At 38.5% G+C, this 17,253-nt stretch overlaps 1 protein-coding gene across 1 annotated transcript in view; it reads left to right on the forward strand.

Moving 5' to 3' along the window:
• Slc7a11 (solute carrier family 7 member 11) overlaps positions 1-17,253 on the forward strand; it is a 75,864-nt gene that overhangs the window by 22,311 nt on the left and 36,300 nt on the right. The window contains exon 6 of the mRNA XM_048424650.3: positions 6,897-6,941. Within this exon, the coding sequence (XP_048280607.1) occupies positions 6,897-6,941 (45 nt within the window). The remainder of the gene's footprint in view (positions 1-6,896; positions 6,942-17,253) is intronic.

Below are 17,253 nucleotides of genomic sequence, written 5' to 3' on the forward strand. Positions count from 1 at the left end.
TGGTAATAGTTCTTTTTTCCGTATTCATAAAATAGGTAAAGATGTGATATCACTCTCTGAACCAAAACATACCATCAAGAAACTTTGCTATCTCAAAAATTATGTAAATATGTCTCTAACATGAATGCAATTTTCTCTTCTTTCTGCCCCCCCTTTTTTGTTTTTGTATCTTACTTTTCAGGGAATATATAAATGCATTCCAAAATAAATAGCATATGTATTCCATTAATATCAGAAATTGTGAAAATATGGCATCAGAAGACAATCAGCAAAGTAAAGCTACATAGGTTAGCATAGCTTTGAAGCGAAATGTGTTTGAAGGTTGTTAGGTTATAGCGTAAGAAGATCAGTGTAAACTATTTGTATACCCGAAGAAGATTTTTGCAGCCATTGTGTGCACGCTTTAGTTTTGAATCCCAGTGGTTTTGAAGTCTTTTCACTTTTGTTCAAAGCACAATGTGGTGCTAAGCAGAGAAAAGAACCGAGTGTGATCACAGTGTTAGAGGCAAAATCAACTCTTCTATGTCTTTTGAGCCTGTTTCAGGGCTCCATGCCCTAGGGCAGCAGCCAAGCCACAGCGAGGGTCCCTGGGAGCCCCAGAGCAAAGCAGAGGAGGGAGCAAGGGCTTTCAGCTCCAGCTGGGTGCTGGGAGCCTGTTGTACTCTGTCAAGAATGTGGGATGTGGTGATCTTCACAAGGCAGATTTGATTAATTCTGTTGAATGGAGTCTCTTTTGCCTGTGAGCACCATGCGTCTGTTCCCACGGAATATTAAAACATTTTTACCCTCACTCCACCACCACCCAGCACTGAATATTCAGGTCACCTGCTTCATGTACAGCCAATTTTCTCCACTTCTGAGGTTTTTGAGGGGCGGTTGATTTTTCTCTGGAGAAAAAAAAAGACTCTTTTCATCTTGACTTATCTTATTAATATTGTATTTTACTGATGCCAAGTCCAAAGTGCCACTGCTTTCACCTATGATGGAGGTTTACAGAAAATTTGATTTATACTTTGTCCCCCTGCATAATTCTTGTGCCTCCATCAAAGCTTGAAGAGCCAGGAGCCATCAATTTTGTGTGTGTGTGTGTGTGTGTATATGATGTTCTTGAGGGTTCAGTCACAGTATTGGAAAGTAAGTCTAGGATTGTAAATGAGAGGTTATGTGATCCAAATGGCTTAGCGAGAGGATGACAGGGAACGATTTAGCTTTATAGGTTGTTATAATGGCTTAATGGTGCTTTGTGAAGAGGGGGAATGATCTGGTTATTAATCTATGGCCCTCAGTCTCAGAAAACAGAAGAGGAAGAAGAAAGGGTCTGGGTTTAGTACTCCAGAAGTACAGATGTTATTTCCATGTAAATGGATCAAAGTGGGGTCTGAAATGGATCTCAAAGACAGGAGCACTGAAAGAACAATCCTTACTACCAGAATCTATTTATTTATTTATTTTGGGTTTTCTATGCAGGGTTTCTCAGTGTAGCTAGGCTTGGCTGTCCTAGAACTCACTCTGTAGACCAGACTGGCCTCAACCCACAGAGATCTGCCTGCCTCTGCCTCCTCGATGCTGGGATTAAAGGTGTGCACCACCGCTGCCCAGTGAATTTCTCCATCTTTTGACATACGATTGCAAAACTGGCTTGCACACTTATAAATTAGGACTGCAAATGGCTACCACTCCCTGCATTGTTGTAGAACATTATTTGATTAAGGGAAGAACAAAGAAAGAAAGAAAGGAAGGAAGGAAGGAAGGAAGGAAGGAAGGAAGGAAGGGGAAGGGAAGGAAGGAAGGAAGGAAGGAAGGAAAGAAAGAAAGGAAGGAAGGAAGGAAGAAAGGAAGAAAAGAAAGAAAGAAAGAAAGAAAGAAAGAAAGAAAGAAAGAAAGAGAGAGAGAAATAAACCCAGTGTGGAGGCTTTGTAGTGAGACAGAAGCAAAACAGTTATGATCAGGAGTTGCCAGCCAGGCTGCTCCCTGTTTGAATGAGCAGCACGCTAGCCCTCTGTTGTCCTGGATACCTTGCTCTAAGAGCCGTCACCTCCAGCTGTTAGGCTGAATAGGAAAAAGATACCACCAACCCTTGGTGACCATGAGCGGAGTAAAGTTTTGGCTCTGAGGAGCACAGAACCTATCCAGAATGATAAAAAATCCCGTCACTGAAACATGATTAGGGGAAAAGAAATCATTAACTCAGTCAGGTCACAGAATCGGGTCAGAACAACTTTCACATTATTGCCAACGTCCGTATTCAGAAAAATACATCTGCCAGTCCGCCTGTGGCCTTGGGGAAGTCAACCAATTTCAATCCGGTATCTGGGTCCAAAGCTAAGCCCAGAGTGGTGAGATTTTTCTCCTCTCTTTTCACCATGTGATAGAAAATTGGTTTCCAGTGTCTTTTGTTGGTCTCTTTAATCAGATCCTCAATGGATTTAGTCTCCCTGAAGCACAAGGCCTGGCTATTGTATGCCTTTGTATCAGATCTCACCTCGAGAATCTGCTTCCTTAAAGAGTCATGTACAAGGCTGGGTGCTGCAGTGCAGGGTCAACTTCAACTGTGTAGTTTGTGCACAGTCCTGGAAAACCTGGGACAATAGACTTTTAAGTATTCTCCAGGGCCTTGAGAAGGAAACCAGGGCAAACGGACTACTGTGGCCTTCATTTCATACTGCGAGCAGACAAATGTCAAGGTATACGTCCCACAGTGTGTGGACCCTTGCACTCAAGGGATCTGCTGCCTTCCTCTTCCCTACAAACTACACCCAACCACGTTCCTTTTCTCTGTTCCTTAGGGACATGGAAAAATATTTGAAGTTGTATTCTTTTTCACAAATAGTCCCCTTCTTGCCTTAAGGTTATTTGGGGGAAAAACAGTTCATCAACTATTAAAAAGCAACTGGCTATCTCTGACATGCAAAACCTGGCTCTATTCCTTAATTCATGTGATTTGTTCAGTTTTGGGTGTTATTTATATATTTGCTTATTGATTTGTATTTGTTTCCCGTACTTCCTGTTGCCTCAGGCTTATAATGAACTTGTCAAAGCTGTCTCAAATAGCACGTTCCACAGCACTATCTCTGCTACACTCAACGCAGGAATAGTAGCTCATCCACACTTGTAATTCTTCCAGCCAGTCTTGCATTACATGGTGAAGGATGGAGCATGCACATAGCAAGGATCTCACTGACTGTCACTTTCCCTATACTAACAATGTTGCATGCATTCTGCTACATGTGCACTCTCCTGGGGCAACAGCAACCTCTGTTGCCAGAAATTTAACTTTCTAGTTGTTAAAACATATCATTAGTTTTATATGTGTGTATGTATGTGCTTTTATATCACCCTTATTGCTACCTTTTCTTCAGACAGTGTATTTCTAATACTGATTTGTTGAAGCTGTCATTAAGGCTGTACCCATCTTGTTCCTGAACATCAATGACTAGTGAATTCAGATAGGATTGTTGCAAGCATGGGACAAAACTCACTTCCTCACCTTTCTTGTACTCTGCAAGGTGCTTTAAGCATGTGACAGGTGAGGGGCTAATATTCTGGTTATTTGTTTTTAGAGGGAAAAGAATTTGACTTTCAGACTTGTGATCCTGGGAGCCATGCAAAAGGCTATTTTAGCATCTAAGCATTGTTGTGGGAGAGGCCGCTTGTTGGTTCCTGGCTGCTCAGTAGCTCATACCTGAAATAATCACATAGAAACTATTTAAATTATTTAAATTACTGCTTGGCCCATTAGCTCTAGCTTCTTATTCACTAACACTTACATATTAATTTAACTCGTTTCTATTCATCTGTGTATTGTCACATGGCTTTAACTTACTGGGTAAAGTTCTGGTATCTATTTCCTGTGGGCCTACATGGCTTCTCCCTAACTCCTCTTTCTTTCTCCCAGCATCCAGTTTAGTTTTCCCTGCCTATCTCTATTCCCTGTGCAGGCCTAAGATAGTTTCTTTATTAACCAATGGTATTCACAGCATACAGAGGGGAATCCCACATCACCTCCCCTTTTCTGTTTAAATAAAAAGGAAGGTTTTAACTTTACCATAGTAAAATTATATATAACAAAGCAGGTATCAAACAAGAATTATAGTTACAATATTTATATCTACTTTCTCTTTATCAAAACAAGGAAAACTATAACTATCAATTCTTCAACTCCATCAAAGACCATAGAAGGATATAATATTACCTAATATACAGGAAGTACATTGTAAGCAACTTCCAAAACTCTAGAATTGACAGAGACTTTTCATGAAGACATTCACCCAAAGTTCTTCTGTACCATTGGGGTATCCAGTCTTCAGCCCCCAGGCCCATAGTATCTAACAAACTTTTCCATGAAGCAGGAAATTTCAAAGACAGTTTTGCCTATATTGGCAGTTTGTCAGTCACTCTCTTCTGTGTCCTGCAGAATGTCTGGTAGTCTCTTTCATGAAACAGGAACCTTGAAGGACTGTCTCACTTTTAGGCAGGTTCAACAGTCATTTCTCCGTAGGCCCTGCATGTCCAGTTCATCAAGCAGTTCAGGCAAGAGCAGTTTCTTGCCCAAATGACTAAACAACTCCATAAGGAGCCTCTTCTATGCCCATCTTCTTCTTGAAGTAGATTGGTGCTGCCAGGAACAGATGTGTCATGAAAAGTCCCAAATTCTTAAAACATTTAAATGTCATATTCTGAAGGTCTTTGAAAGGTTTGAAGAATACCTATCCATCTGAAATATATCTTTGTACATCTAGAAAATCTAACTAACATGACTAGAAGCTTGACTATGATAGATGATTATTAACCTATATTTCTTAATTATACATTACATTTTAAATGAGCTGTACAAACACAATACCTTAATCAAGATCAGAAATACATATACACAGTATAACAAAATTGACCTTAAATTTGTATCAATAAACCAAGATCCATACCAATGTAAAACTATATAGCATATCCCCCTTTGAATGTAAAAAAAAAATAAACTATATTTGGGAATATGGGCATAGTTCTTCTCCAAACTGCTTTCTGCTGTTTATTGGATGAAGTAATATTTTGAGGGGTATTCACAGTGACCTTTCAGGTTGGTTCAGTCCATCAAACCATATTAGTTTGAAAGCAATCACAGATTTTCATCTTCTGTGTAAACAACAGAAAAACCTCTTTTTCAAAGCAGCATATCCTTAGACCCATATTTTGAATTCAAAATACCTTTAAAATATATATGTTAACTTAGCTTAGCAGTCCCCAGAATCAAATGTCTCTCTGCAGTCAAAAAATTCAAAGAAAATACAATAGTATGCATAATTCAGACTCTCTTTGCATATTCCATCTTTACGTGGCTTATTTTCCTTACTCCTTTTAATCTATGGCTGTCTATACACTGTCTCTTTAAAGACTTGGCTTTATTTTTTCTTTTCTGTAACTCTCTATACTCCTTTATTTTCCTCTCTTGAGCCTACATACATTTATCGAACACTGCGACCTATTCAGAGGTCTTTTATTCTGAATCTGTCCTATTGTGTATTTGTAATTCTTCACTGTCTAGGAGTACTTCTTAAAATGCTAAGCACTTCATAAAATCATAAGCTGTGGCATTACTGGGGTATATACAGCACTTTCTGCTTGCTCAGCACAATTCAACATGGTGGAAGTCTGTTCACTGACTCTGCAAGTCATGGCCCTAGTTCCAAGTATGTAGCAGGCCTATGTCAAGCCATTAAGCAATTTGAAACACACTGCTTACAAATCCTATTTAAATGCTTGACCTCCTGAAAGAGCCAGAGTTCACATGGCCCAGAAAACCGCCATTTCAAAATGGCGTGGCTTTATTTTCTAGTACTGTTGAATCAGAAATCTTCTCTTAAAGGAGCTATGGCATTAAGCTGGGCTTAACTCTGTTTTTTTTTGTTGTTGTTGTTTGTTTGTTTTGTTTTTTGTTTTTTGTTTTTTCTTTTTGCCTAGATTCTTTCCCAAACTCTCACAGGTTTTAAGTGGATTTTAGTTGGTCATGTTGCCATCAATTTGTTGTTGTGAGAGAGGTTGTTGGTTCCTGGCTGCTCAGTAGCTTCGACCTGAAAAATCACACAGAAACTGTATTATTTAAATCACTGCTTGACCCATTAGCTGTAGCTTCTTACTGACTAACTCTTATATCTTAATTTAACCCATCCCTATTAAACTGTGTATCATCACATGGCTTTGGTTTACCGGGTAAAGTTCTGGTATCTATTTCCTGTGGGGTTGCATGGCTTCTCCCTAACTCCTTCTTTCTCCCAGCATCCAGTTTAGTTTTTCCCACCTACCTCTATTCCCTGTGCAGGAAACCCAATGTGGATTGGTTATTAACTAGTGGTATTCACAGCATACAGAGGAAAATACCACATCATCTAAGGAATAATAGAAAGACTGTAGAATGCATGACTTTCATTCTATGAGAGTTCCTTGAGCTTATGCAGTGAAGATATAACAAGTTCCTGTTGTTATGTTCGACTGTTCTCATGAGGATTCTTAATTTTCTTCAATGTTACTTTAAGGAGACTTAGGAAGAACTTAGTAGGGCTTAAAGGGCCTCCAGCAGTCCCTTTTTGTTGGAAAATGAAACCAAGAATGGTGCCCTTTCTTGGCATTGCGTCAGGCTGTTCTGAGCCGTCCTGTGAAGTGTGTCATACAGATTACAGCCTTTCCCCTGTCATCACCATCGTGTCTCACACATTTTAGTGCTTCCCCCATGATTTAGCAGAAAGTGTTCTATAGGAGTACTGACTGGTTTTGTATTTGCATCTTTTTTGCCTACATTTCTGTGTAATTTTCATGATTCTTGGTTTGATTTTTAAAAGTTTCACATGTGAATCTTTGGATTATGGTGGTAAAATGTACTAATAGTTATTTCTTTACTTAAAATGCAGGTTTTACCTCAACTTTATTACCGAAGAAGTTGAAAATCCTGAAAAGTAAGTAACTTCATTTAAACTATAAGATTTTTGTTAGAAATAAAATTTGAGTTTTCTAATTGAGTCATAGGCTTGAGGAGGAAACCCAATGTGGATTGGTTAATTTCACTGTTGTTGCTGTCATTGTTCTTTTAGATAAACTGACCTAAATTTTCACAATAAATTATCCTCCCACAAATATATATTATATATCAATATTAATGTAATAAATACATTATATATGATCATAAACAATATTCAATGCTAAATTGCCTAATAATCTGAATGTAGGAACGAATAAAGGCATCTTTTATAAAACTTATTTTATGTAAACTTATGTGTATAATATAATGTGAACTCTTTATAAGTATAGTTTGAATTAAAAGAGTTGATTACTTCTATATGTTACTTAAAAATATTCATGTAATTGGAGAAAATAACATGATGAATGGAAACTTTGTGAAGTAACTGAAAAATAGTATGAGAACCTGTAAAACTGGGAGCTCAGTGATTTCATTTATTTATTTTTTACCTTTTCTTCCTTAAAAAATTGATAGATGATTTGATGTTAATTAAACAGCATGTCAAAATAGGCTGCAAAATTATTTTCATGATTTGTGAATAAACATTAGACTTTGTATAGAAAGAATAAATATCTCTGAATTAAAGAAGGAAAATTTAAAAAATATAAAGTATAATGAATTTAACTCATCTTGCTTTTATTCAGCATAGGCTATCTACTAATCGTTGTGCTAAGCGCCTTCTTTTGGATGAGTGAGGCTTATTGTGAAACATTTTTACTGTGTTCTCCATGAATGGAAGTGTGGAAACAAAAGTGTAATGGTGTGACTAACACCACAGCAGTGTTAGCTAGCAAAGAGAAAACGAGATGTTCTTAGCTTTATTCTAGGACATGTTGCTCATCAAAAGTCTCAAGTAAGTGTCCCCAGGTAAACAGAGGTGGAGGGGAGGAGAGAAGGAGAGAGAAAGAGGAGACAGGGACAGACAGTTACAGAGAGAAGGAGAGAGAGAGAGAGAGAGAGAGAGAGAGAGAGAGAGAGAGAGAGAGAGAGAACAATTTTGGAGGTAAGAACGTATACCATTGTGGAAAGTGTTCCATTGTGGAACAGGTTGCAATCAGAGTTTACCTAAGGGTTGACCGTTTGAAGTAGGATAAAGTATCAAATTATGACCCGGGGTGTCTTGGGAGATGGTTAGCTGGTTGCATTTGGCCAAGTAGCAGAGATATCAGAGTTTAGAAAACACAGGCCAGCAATGGAAGTTAACATGATGCCTCATAGTATCTGATTCAACTGCTATGTAAATCAATATGTTATTGCAGCACGAAGAAGACCAGTGCACTAAGAAATGTGGCCAATTAATAAGACTACTTTCATATTTGTCACTGAAATTAAAAGTAGAGTAAATATTTACCAAGAAGAAGTTCTCACATTTCTTGGAAATGATAAGCAAGCTACCTTGTAACTATACGCACACTGATTATAGAGGTTAATAGGTGGGCCTGTCCTTTTAGTTTTGTGGGCTCATTAGTGCATTTGTTGCAACCCAGAGAAAGGACAGCTCAGACTAGATTTTATGAGCAGTATTTATTGAATACTGATTATGTGAAACAAAGGACCCGGACTTAGTACAGCATTTAAAGCTAAAACATTTTAAAGAGACTGATGGCTGTATCTAATGTAAGAATATTTATTATGAAAAAAATAGCACGTTATGGTTTGTAGACATGTTCTAGATCACAGTATCAGTGTTATGGACACAGTTCATGTTCTAGGTTTAGTTATTTGACAATAGAGACGGATGTGTTTGCTAGGGACATGTGTGTTATATGTGTATTATGTGTGTATGTATGGGTATCTGTCTTTAAGTGCTTCATGCTGCTGTTATGTGCTTCTGACACATAGCCCTGGAGTGGCTCTTGGGTGAAGAAGTCCTCTTCCTCAGCTGTATTTCATCTCTCATTTTCAGATACGGGTACGGACTTTTAACTGCCATGAAATCTCTCTAGTCTCCTAATATAGCATCTCACTTTAAGGTCTTAATATACGGATTTCTCAGTACAGGTTAAGAGTCTCCAGAATTTTGGGGTCATAATAATCAGACAAGTTGAAGAACAAAAGCTTTGATTCCTTTTTCCTCTTTTGCACAGGATACCTAGTTAAGTGAGTTCTCAATCAGAGGACTCTGAAAAACTTAGCCAGAAAAGTCATTTTCTGTAAATTAAAAAACAATAAATCCACAGAATTTTCCAACTATGCAGTGAAGGTTAATGAAATGTTCTGTATTTATCAGCCAAAGAAACTCAGAGTTTTGATCATTTTCATTAGTGTTCAGTTTCAAAATGACTTCGTGGGACCCTTTTAACAGTTAGCATAGGTCTTTTCAAACTGCATTTTATTTTTAGCACACCAGGATGATTTGGGAAATATTTAGAGCCAAGTATCAAGAACAGATGGCACAATTATATGGCTCTGGTCCAAAAGCGTACTTTCTATTATTTTGTAGGTGGACACAGGCTCCAGAATGCCTTTCATTACAAGGGAGAGTAATTACAGTTGCATCTCCTTTGCGATGCGCCAAGATAGATGTGTTTCCTAATCAGTCACCGGTGCATGTGTCCAGGTGTGCCGAGACATGCAGCTTGCTGGCAGCTGGTGCAATGAATCATCAGCCAAGGGTATAGCCGTTTCACTACCTCCTCCATCTGAGCAATCAGATCTTCCACAAACTAGTGGGACAAAGGCGATAACTCAGTTAAGTCAGTGAGAACAGCAATGCTATTCTAGGGAAGTACAATGAAGAGTGAAGTTGCATGATGTCAACTGACTACTCTTCTGCTCTTCTATTTTGAGACATCTTCCAGATACCTGACATGACACTGTGAGCTCATTTCTGCGCTATCCTGGGCATGCCTCATAATACAGTCCTTAGGTACTGTAACGAGGGAGAGAACAGCTTGACGATAGTGTTTATGCTTACATTCACATTATGTTACAGTTCAGAAATGTTCTCATAGCACTTTTCTTGTTGACAATGCTTCTTCCTCTATAAAGATCAGTGCTGGGGCATATGCAGATGTGTGTATGCATGCCTATGGACACCAGAGGGCCCTACTGAGCGTCTTCCCTAATCCCTCACTATCTCATTTTTCTGAGACAGTCTCTCACTGAACCTGGGGCTCAGGTTGGCTAGTCTGACTAGCTGGTGAGCTTCAGGGGCACATTTGTCTCAGTGACTTGTCGTCAGCAGCACCACACCTGAATTCTACACAGATTCTGGGGTTCTGACTCAGATCCTCAGGCTTGTGTGGCAGGTACTTGACCAACTGAGCCATCTCTCATCTCCATTAAATTTTATAACAAAACAAGGACTATCAGGAGGTGTTTCATACTGTCTCTAGTAATTATCTGTAACTCGTTGACCAACTCCACCTAATAAATGTATTAGAAAAAGAATACTATTTTCAAGGACATTAATGTGTAATGCTTGGACTATGAAGGGCATAGAACCCCAAGGAATCTAGTTTGGAAATATAATCTCCCCATATGGTATGTGGAATAATAATGACAGATGACATATTCGCCTTTTTTTTAAAAAATGCGTTTTGGGGAATATAATGAGTTTTGCCTCATGACATTACTTTTGTAGCGAATGTATCACACAATCTATCATTGTTCAAAAAGTTACACAGTACAAAGAACAGATCATTTAGATGTATAATGTTTGAAATCCTGTTCATCGATTGATAAATCATGTCTTGTGTTGATGAAAGCTAAGAAATGGATTGCTTTGCTTTGACCTTAGGGGTCTGAGATTACTCAGTCTGTCTATTAGACTTGTTCTCATGTTCTTCTCACATCATTTATTCCTCTCTTCTGAAGTATTGGAAACCACAGATAGAGAGGGAGTCACTAAAGCTTGATACCATCCATCATTTCTGAAGAACAAGCCATCACCGTGCTCTGAATGATCAACTTAAATAGAAGGTTTAAATAACCAGACTGTCACATTTAATTAATATCTCTCCTGCTCCCAATTTATACTAATTGGTACCTCAAAGTCATCACTTCTTGTACCAATGATAACTTAGAAGAGCAACTTGCTTTGGGAAAAGTACTCTGAGATCAGTGATGCAGAATAATCCCTTTGATTGGCCCACAGTGGTCCCCCACACAATCTTGATGTTTGTAATTGGTTCAGATGTTACACTCTTAAAATTTTAAGATAGGCATTTAATTTCTTATCGACTGCTTTATTTTTTATTATAATGTTTTATATGACCTGTAAGTTCCAGGTATATAAAACCGCTAATTTGATTTTAAGTTAACAAAACAAGCAAGCAAAAAAAAAAAAAAAATCTTAATGTTTTATATAAATTGCATGAAAAAAATCTGAAGATGGACTTGGCGTTCTTTTTATCTTTTATTTTGGCATTTTTAGGATTCAGCCTTATATGAGCTAAGTCTTCCTCTTCATGTGCTCAACTAGAAGATTACATCTCATTAGAAAATAGCAGAGTGTTTTGTGTGTGTGTGTGTGTGCTATGGTAATGTTTGTGAAATTTTTTATTACAAAATATTGTAATTTTATAATCCTATAATCTATTCAGATTTTATTATATATCCTCATGTTTGGTGTTCTTTGGGTTTCTAAACTGTTTTTATAGAAAAGTGGCTCATTTAATATAAATTTATAGAAAAACTTATATTATTAAACCAATTTAACTTACAAACATATTTTCCAAGTGAGTCTCTTAAAAACTGAATTTCTGAATAGAGGATTTTAAGGATTCAACCACATAATGAGGCAAATTACTTTTGAACCTTTGTTTACTGCTTTTAAATGGATGGTAATTATCCCAACATTACAGTTCTCATAAAAAAGAAATACAAGAAAAATTTAAATTATAATGCGCTTAAAAATTAATATAAATTGTAAATCTGAACTTATATTCAAGTCCAAAAAGGTCATCCCTTTGGAAAAATGATTTTTTTCTCTATTAATATCAACATGCGTCATTAGATTTATCTTAAATCAGGAGAATGCTGTCCTTCAGTTTTGAAATAACTATTACCTAAATTAAAATATCTCCATAATTGTGCTTCTCTGGGAATAAACAAAAAGTTTGGTAGCTCTAGTTCCAATGTGTTTCACAATAAAAAAATAATGCCATCATTGGGGCCACTGAAGCAGACAGAGGCCAGCGTGTGACCACATTGGAAGAAGAGATGGTTGTACCTTCATTAGCTGTTGCTAACTCTGAAGCCTCTCCCAATGGAGCATGGGGTTGATGTTCCTTGGGATCAAAACCTGCATTTCTCAGCTTCACATATGCATAAAAATTACATTTGGCTCCAAGACCCTTTGTTCATATAAGGCTTAAGCATCAAATAAGTGGTGCAGAAATTATAGGATTATATTATTATATTTTTTCATGGCATAATCAAAGAACAGATATTAATCCTTCAAGTGCTTTGTAGAAGACCCAGTACTTTTTTTTTTTTTTGGATTCCAACCACATCAAAAAGCAGAGTTTTGAAGAGGAATGCTTTTGAATGTTCTCACTTCCTTTCAGTTCAGTCATTTCTGAGTTCTATTTTTAATCTCATTGAAGTTTATATTTGACATCCAGAAGAGAAAAAAAGTCATGTTTTGGGATCAATAACAGTGGTTAATTTATCTTCACCCAATTTCTGTTTCTTTTAGAGGAAGAAATGAGAGCGCACCACTGGTGGAGTGGATAGAGTGACAGACAGGCGCAGGGTCTGGGAAGCTTAGGGAAGGTGGAGGGTTCCTGGCTTAGCTTAGAAACCTAAGCAGGAAGCTGTTCTATCTTAAACAGCAGCTGGTCACGTAACAAAACGAGCTGTCTTTGAATCAGTCTACCTTAATATCTGCTATAGTTAGAGTTGGGGAGTCTCACTATGTAGCTATGGGAATGGGGAGCTCATTAGGTACCCCAGGATGGCTGTGAAGTCACAGAGACCCATGCGTCCCCATTTAGGGAGTGCGGGGAGGAACACTCTGGGCCCAACACACCCGTGCCTTTTTGTTTTACGTGTGTGTGCTGACCAGCCACTTTGTAACTTAGAACCGTTTCTAGTTTGGATCAATTATTGTTTGAACAACATAGGTAGGGTGGCTGTTGATGTCTTGACTGCAGTAGCTATTACCCAAGTGAGGAAAATATATCTCACACTTGGAGTTCTGCGGCCAGAGTCTCTGGAATCTAGACACTCACACTATAGTGACAGTCACAGATCCACTCTGGTTTTCATCTACTTGTCTACATGGACATTCCCTCCATATTTTGAAGTATCAAGTCAGCCATTAGCGTGTCTCCCATTTTGAGGTCATGTGTTCACAACCCCCTCATCCATGTTCTCATTTATGCAGATAATCTACCTTCGCTCTTTGCTACGTCAGCATTTGAAAGCCAAGCAACTGTGCCCAAACTGTGGTTCAGAAATAAGTTTTACGGTCTGGGTTGTAATCCATGAAGAGCTTCTTAGAACTGTAAGCTCCAGTCTATGGTCTGTTGCTGCTTAGGCAATCACGTTGGCCCACTTCTGGTTAAGAATCTCACTAGAATAGAACAACCTTTCATACAATTCTTTATGGGCAGAGGTCAGATATGTCATTGCCTCTCCAGGTCATGACATAAGAAAGTCATTATTATGTCCACACACACACACCATGCTTCAAAACTATTTTGATAATTTCTTCCAGTTGTTCAAACACTGGCTCCATTTATCATTCTACTCGGGAAAAGAAATGACCTTGTGTTTGTACAGGCACAATTATAACCTAATCCCGGGATAAACTTGAAAGAGAAACCAAAGGAAGTTAAGATTTTCCAGTGGGGAAGAGGAATTCCTTCACTTTTATGAACTATATTTGCTATAGAGTCATTGTAAATAATGCTGGTTCAGACGATCAGAATTCAAGCCCTGTCTGGCCTGAACGGGCTGTTTGACCTCATACACACCTCGCATTGCTTGGTGAGCCTTTGTTTGCCACTTTAACATGGAAGTAATAATCCTCTGTTTTGCTTTGCTCAGGGTCGTGGGGAAACATATGTGAAATTCAAAGATGTTAATGATCTCAACAAGTAGTATACAAACACCAGCCGCAACCCAAACCTATATTCCTAGAGGATTAGAATGCTTTATAAGCATAAGCTCTGAAAAAATTAAAGGATTAACATAATTGTTTCATGAACAGGGGGTGCCTTTTCTGCTCACATGACCTAATAATCAGCTTGGAATGTTGTCTGCGCTATCAGTAAATCATCTACTTATTATAGTTAGAAGGTTGAGGGGACGGCGATACCAGGCTCACCCATCTGAGTCAGAAGGAATTTCTTGGAAGACATTTTTTTTCCTTTTGTGATAAATGTGTTGTGCTCATACCTGTGTAGTTACTGCCACACGTTTGATTGATGATGCTGATACAATGGGCGGACTGCTTGTATTTTGACTGGAGTTACCTATTGTTAGATTGACTATCTTATCAAGAAATACTTTTCTGAAATCTGTGAAATAAGGTCTTGGTTTGAGGGACATACACCATGTATTTTAAACATTTTATCCTTATTTTTTCCAGTAGAGAAACTAGATAGTACACTGCATGGGAATGCAAGCTAAAGTCTTATGAATTTTTATATAATTTATAGATATATATCTTTATATATATATACTTATATATATATGTTTTTTGAGACAGGTTTCATTATATCATTCAGGCTGGTCTTGCTTTCAGGGCAATACTCCTGCCTCCACCTTCCAAGGTTAGGGATAAGAGGTGTGTGCTACTATACTTAGCTTAAAAATTAGTTCTTTATTAAATATATAAACAGCATTTTAATCTGGTTTAAAGATGGGTTGCAGGGTTCATAACTCAGATGAATTTTTTTTTCATTGCTTGGTGTGTGACCTGTACAGGGAAGAAAGCTGAAGCTCAGAGGAGTGGTATGCATTCTTATGGTCATGCATTTGGCCAGTGAGAAGATTAGGGCAGTATAATCCACATTTTTCTAGCTCTAGAGCTCAGAGTCTTTCTAACACACTGCAAATCTTTGGGGGGAAGAAAGGCAGAAGTGATCCTTGTCCATTGGTCCTAATTAAGTAGGCATCTTAGCTGAAGAAGAGGAAGTGAAAAGCAGAACAGAGAAATGGAGGTGTCTGAGGCAGTGACTGGCATGCACAAGACTATAGAAGAATGACTGGTTTCAGAGAATAATGTGTAAGACACTGCGTAGGAGTGTGGGTGTTGGGTTGCAGTAAGTGTTAGCTTTCCATCGTGAGGCTTTGGGACCTTATCTAGTAGCCAAGGAGACTGGCAAGTAGGAAAGTCTTTGGGGGGGGGAGGCGATGGGAATTAGTACCTGAAAAATACTAACTCAATGACAAGTCCAGAGGGTTTTCTTCTGTGATACCAGAGTTTAAATGGAGTTGTAGTGATGGGACATTCTTCAACCTTCTCTTGCATGTTTGATCATAATAAAACAGTATCATTGATGCTGCATTTTATACTTGTCCCATTGCTATGTGAGACAGAGTGACTTTGAAGGTGGCAGAAGTTCTGGCAGAGCAACATAATTGCCACTCTATCTCTGCCCTAAAATAGAGAGCATCACCTATTTAGACAACAAGATGAATCAGCACTGTGCCTGTGTGTGTTCTTCACAAATACAGGACTGAGGATGCTTCTTTATTTAGTGAGAAAGGTTCATCCTTCTATTCTCTCTGCCACTGGGAGGGCAAAGAGATAGCAGGAAATAGTTCATTTATAACAAAAATTTTTAACTCAAAAGTATCCAAACAAGAGTCTTTGGTTAGCCATGGGAATGTTCAAAATATAAATGTAAAGGACTCTTGTTCAGTGACATTCTTCAGATAATTGTGGTTGGGAAAATGGGACATGCTCATGTCTAAGTTGCTTTGAGTTCTATGATATTCTAGTTCTACTTTTAGATGAGTGAATATAAAGAAGTCAACCGTCATGCTGATGGCTTGTGTTACTGGAAATAGGGAGGTATCGCAATCTAGTGAGAGAGATAAAACCCTAAGGCTGGAAAGATGGCTCAGTGGTTAAGAGTGCTTGCTGCTGTTTCAAAGGATCCAAGTTCAGTTCCCAGCATGAATGTCAAGTGACTCACAAGCACATACATCTCCAGCTCCAAGGTATCCTACGCCCTCTTCTGGCTTTCATGGGCACCTGCACACAGTTGAATATACACACACAGATGGCCTTAACCACAAGCACACACACTTGATTTTGAAAGCCTTTGGGAAAAGAAGACTTTTGCCATCAAATAAGAATCTTAGGTTAGAGTCTAGAAACATTTCAAACAAAATCCTTTAAGGATCTCTTATTCTTTTGCTATTCAAGGGAAAAGGTGGACATGGGCAAAGAAAAAAACTTCTGTGAGCACAGGTCAGGAGACAGGCTGGTGGGCCATTGGTACTGCAGGACAGTGAGCTTCACAGTGCTGCGTTCATAGATCCATGTGGATCAAATGGCCAGGGTTCTAGATGTTTCAGCCTTTTTTGTTTTCTTTTGGGGGAGGGTAAGGTCTCAACATGCACCCCAGGATTATGGTTTTGATCTTGCAATGTAGCTGCTTCAGCCTCCCCAGCACTGGGATTACAGACACTGGGCCACCATACCAGCCAAGATACCATTTCTGCTTCTGACAATACTTTTTGCTTTGTGGCTTAGATACCTATGTTCCTTGTCCTTTCTCACCCTCTTGTTTATTAGTGAGGGGATGATTGGTAGCTGACTGTGCCAGTCCTTTTAACTCTACCATAACCCGTGTAGATGGCACAAGATGCCAAGTGTGGGAAGGTGGGCAGATCATCATGGGGACCACACCACGAGACGAGATAGAAGAAACCATACCCCAGTGGCCAGAGTTAGCTTCAGAAGAGGGTTAGAGGCATAGGTGGATGAATGGGGAAATGAAGACCTCAGATGGAGAGCCAGATCCAGGAATCTAACTCAGTGAGGCTACCTCAGGACAGGACTCATGATCTCTGATTGTGCCAGGAGGAATCACTTGTGAGGAAATCCATAATGTTTTCTGCTGAGGAATCCCGGATTCTATTTATTTTCTTTATCGCATATGCTTACAGGAGACAGTTTCTGGTAAACCTCAGTGGTCTAGAAGATTTTTAGTTCCTGTGTGCTTTATTGGACCTCTTAAAAGCATAAATCCAAGTAGGGATGGATTTTTGAAGAAGTAACTTGCACTACTGATGATGTTTTCAATAACCCAGTTAGGTCTCATTATTTATTTACACCAGTT

The sequence above is a fragment of the Myodes glareolus genome, chromosome 20, assembly GCF_982192425.1.
Source record: "Myodes glareolus chromosome 20, mMyoGla1.1, whole genome shotgun sequence".
Lineage (NCBI taxonomy): Eukaryota > Metazoa > Chordata > Mammalia > Rodentia > Cricetidae > Myodes > Myodes glareolus.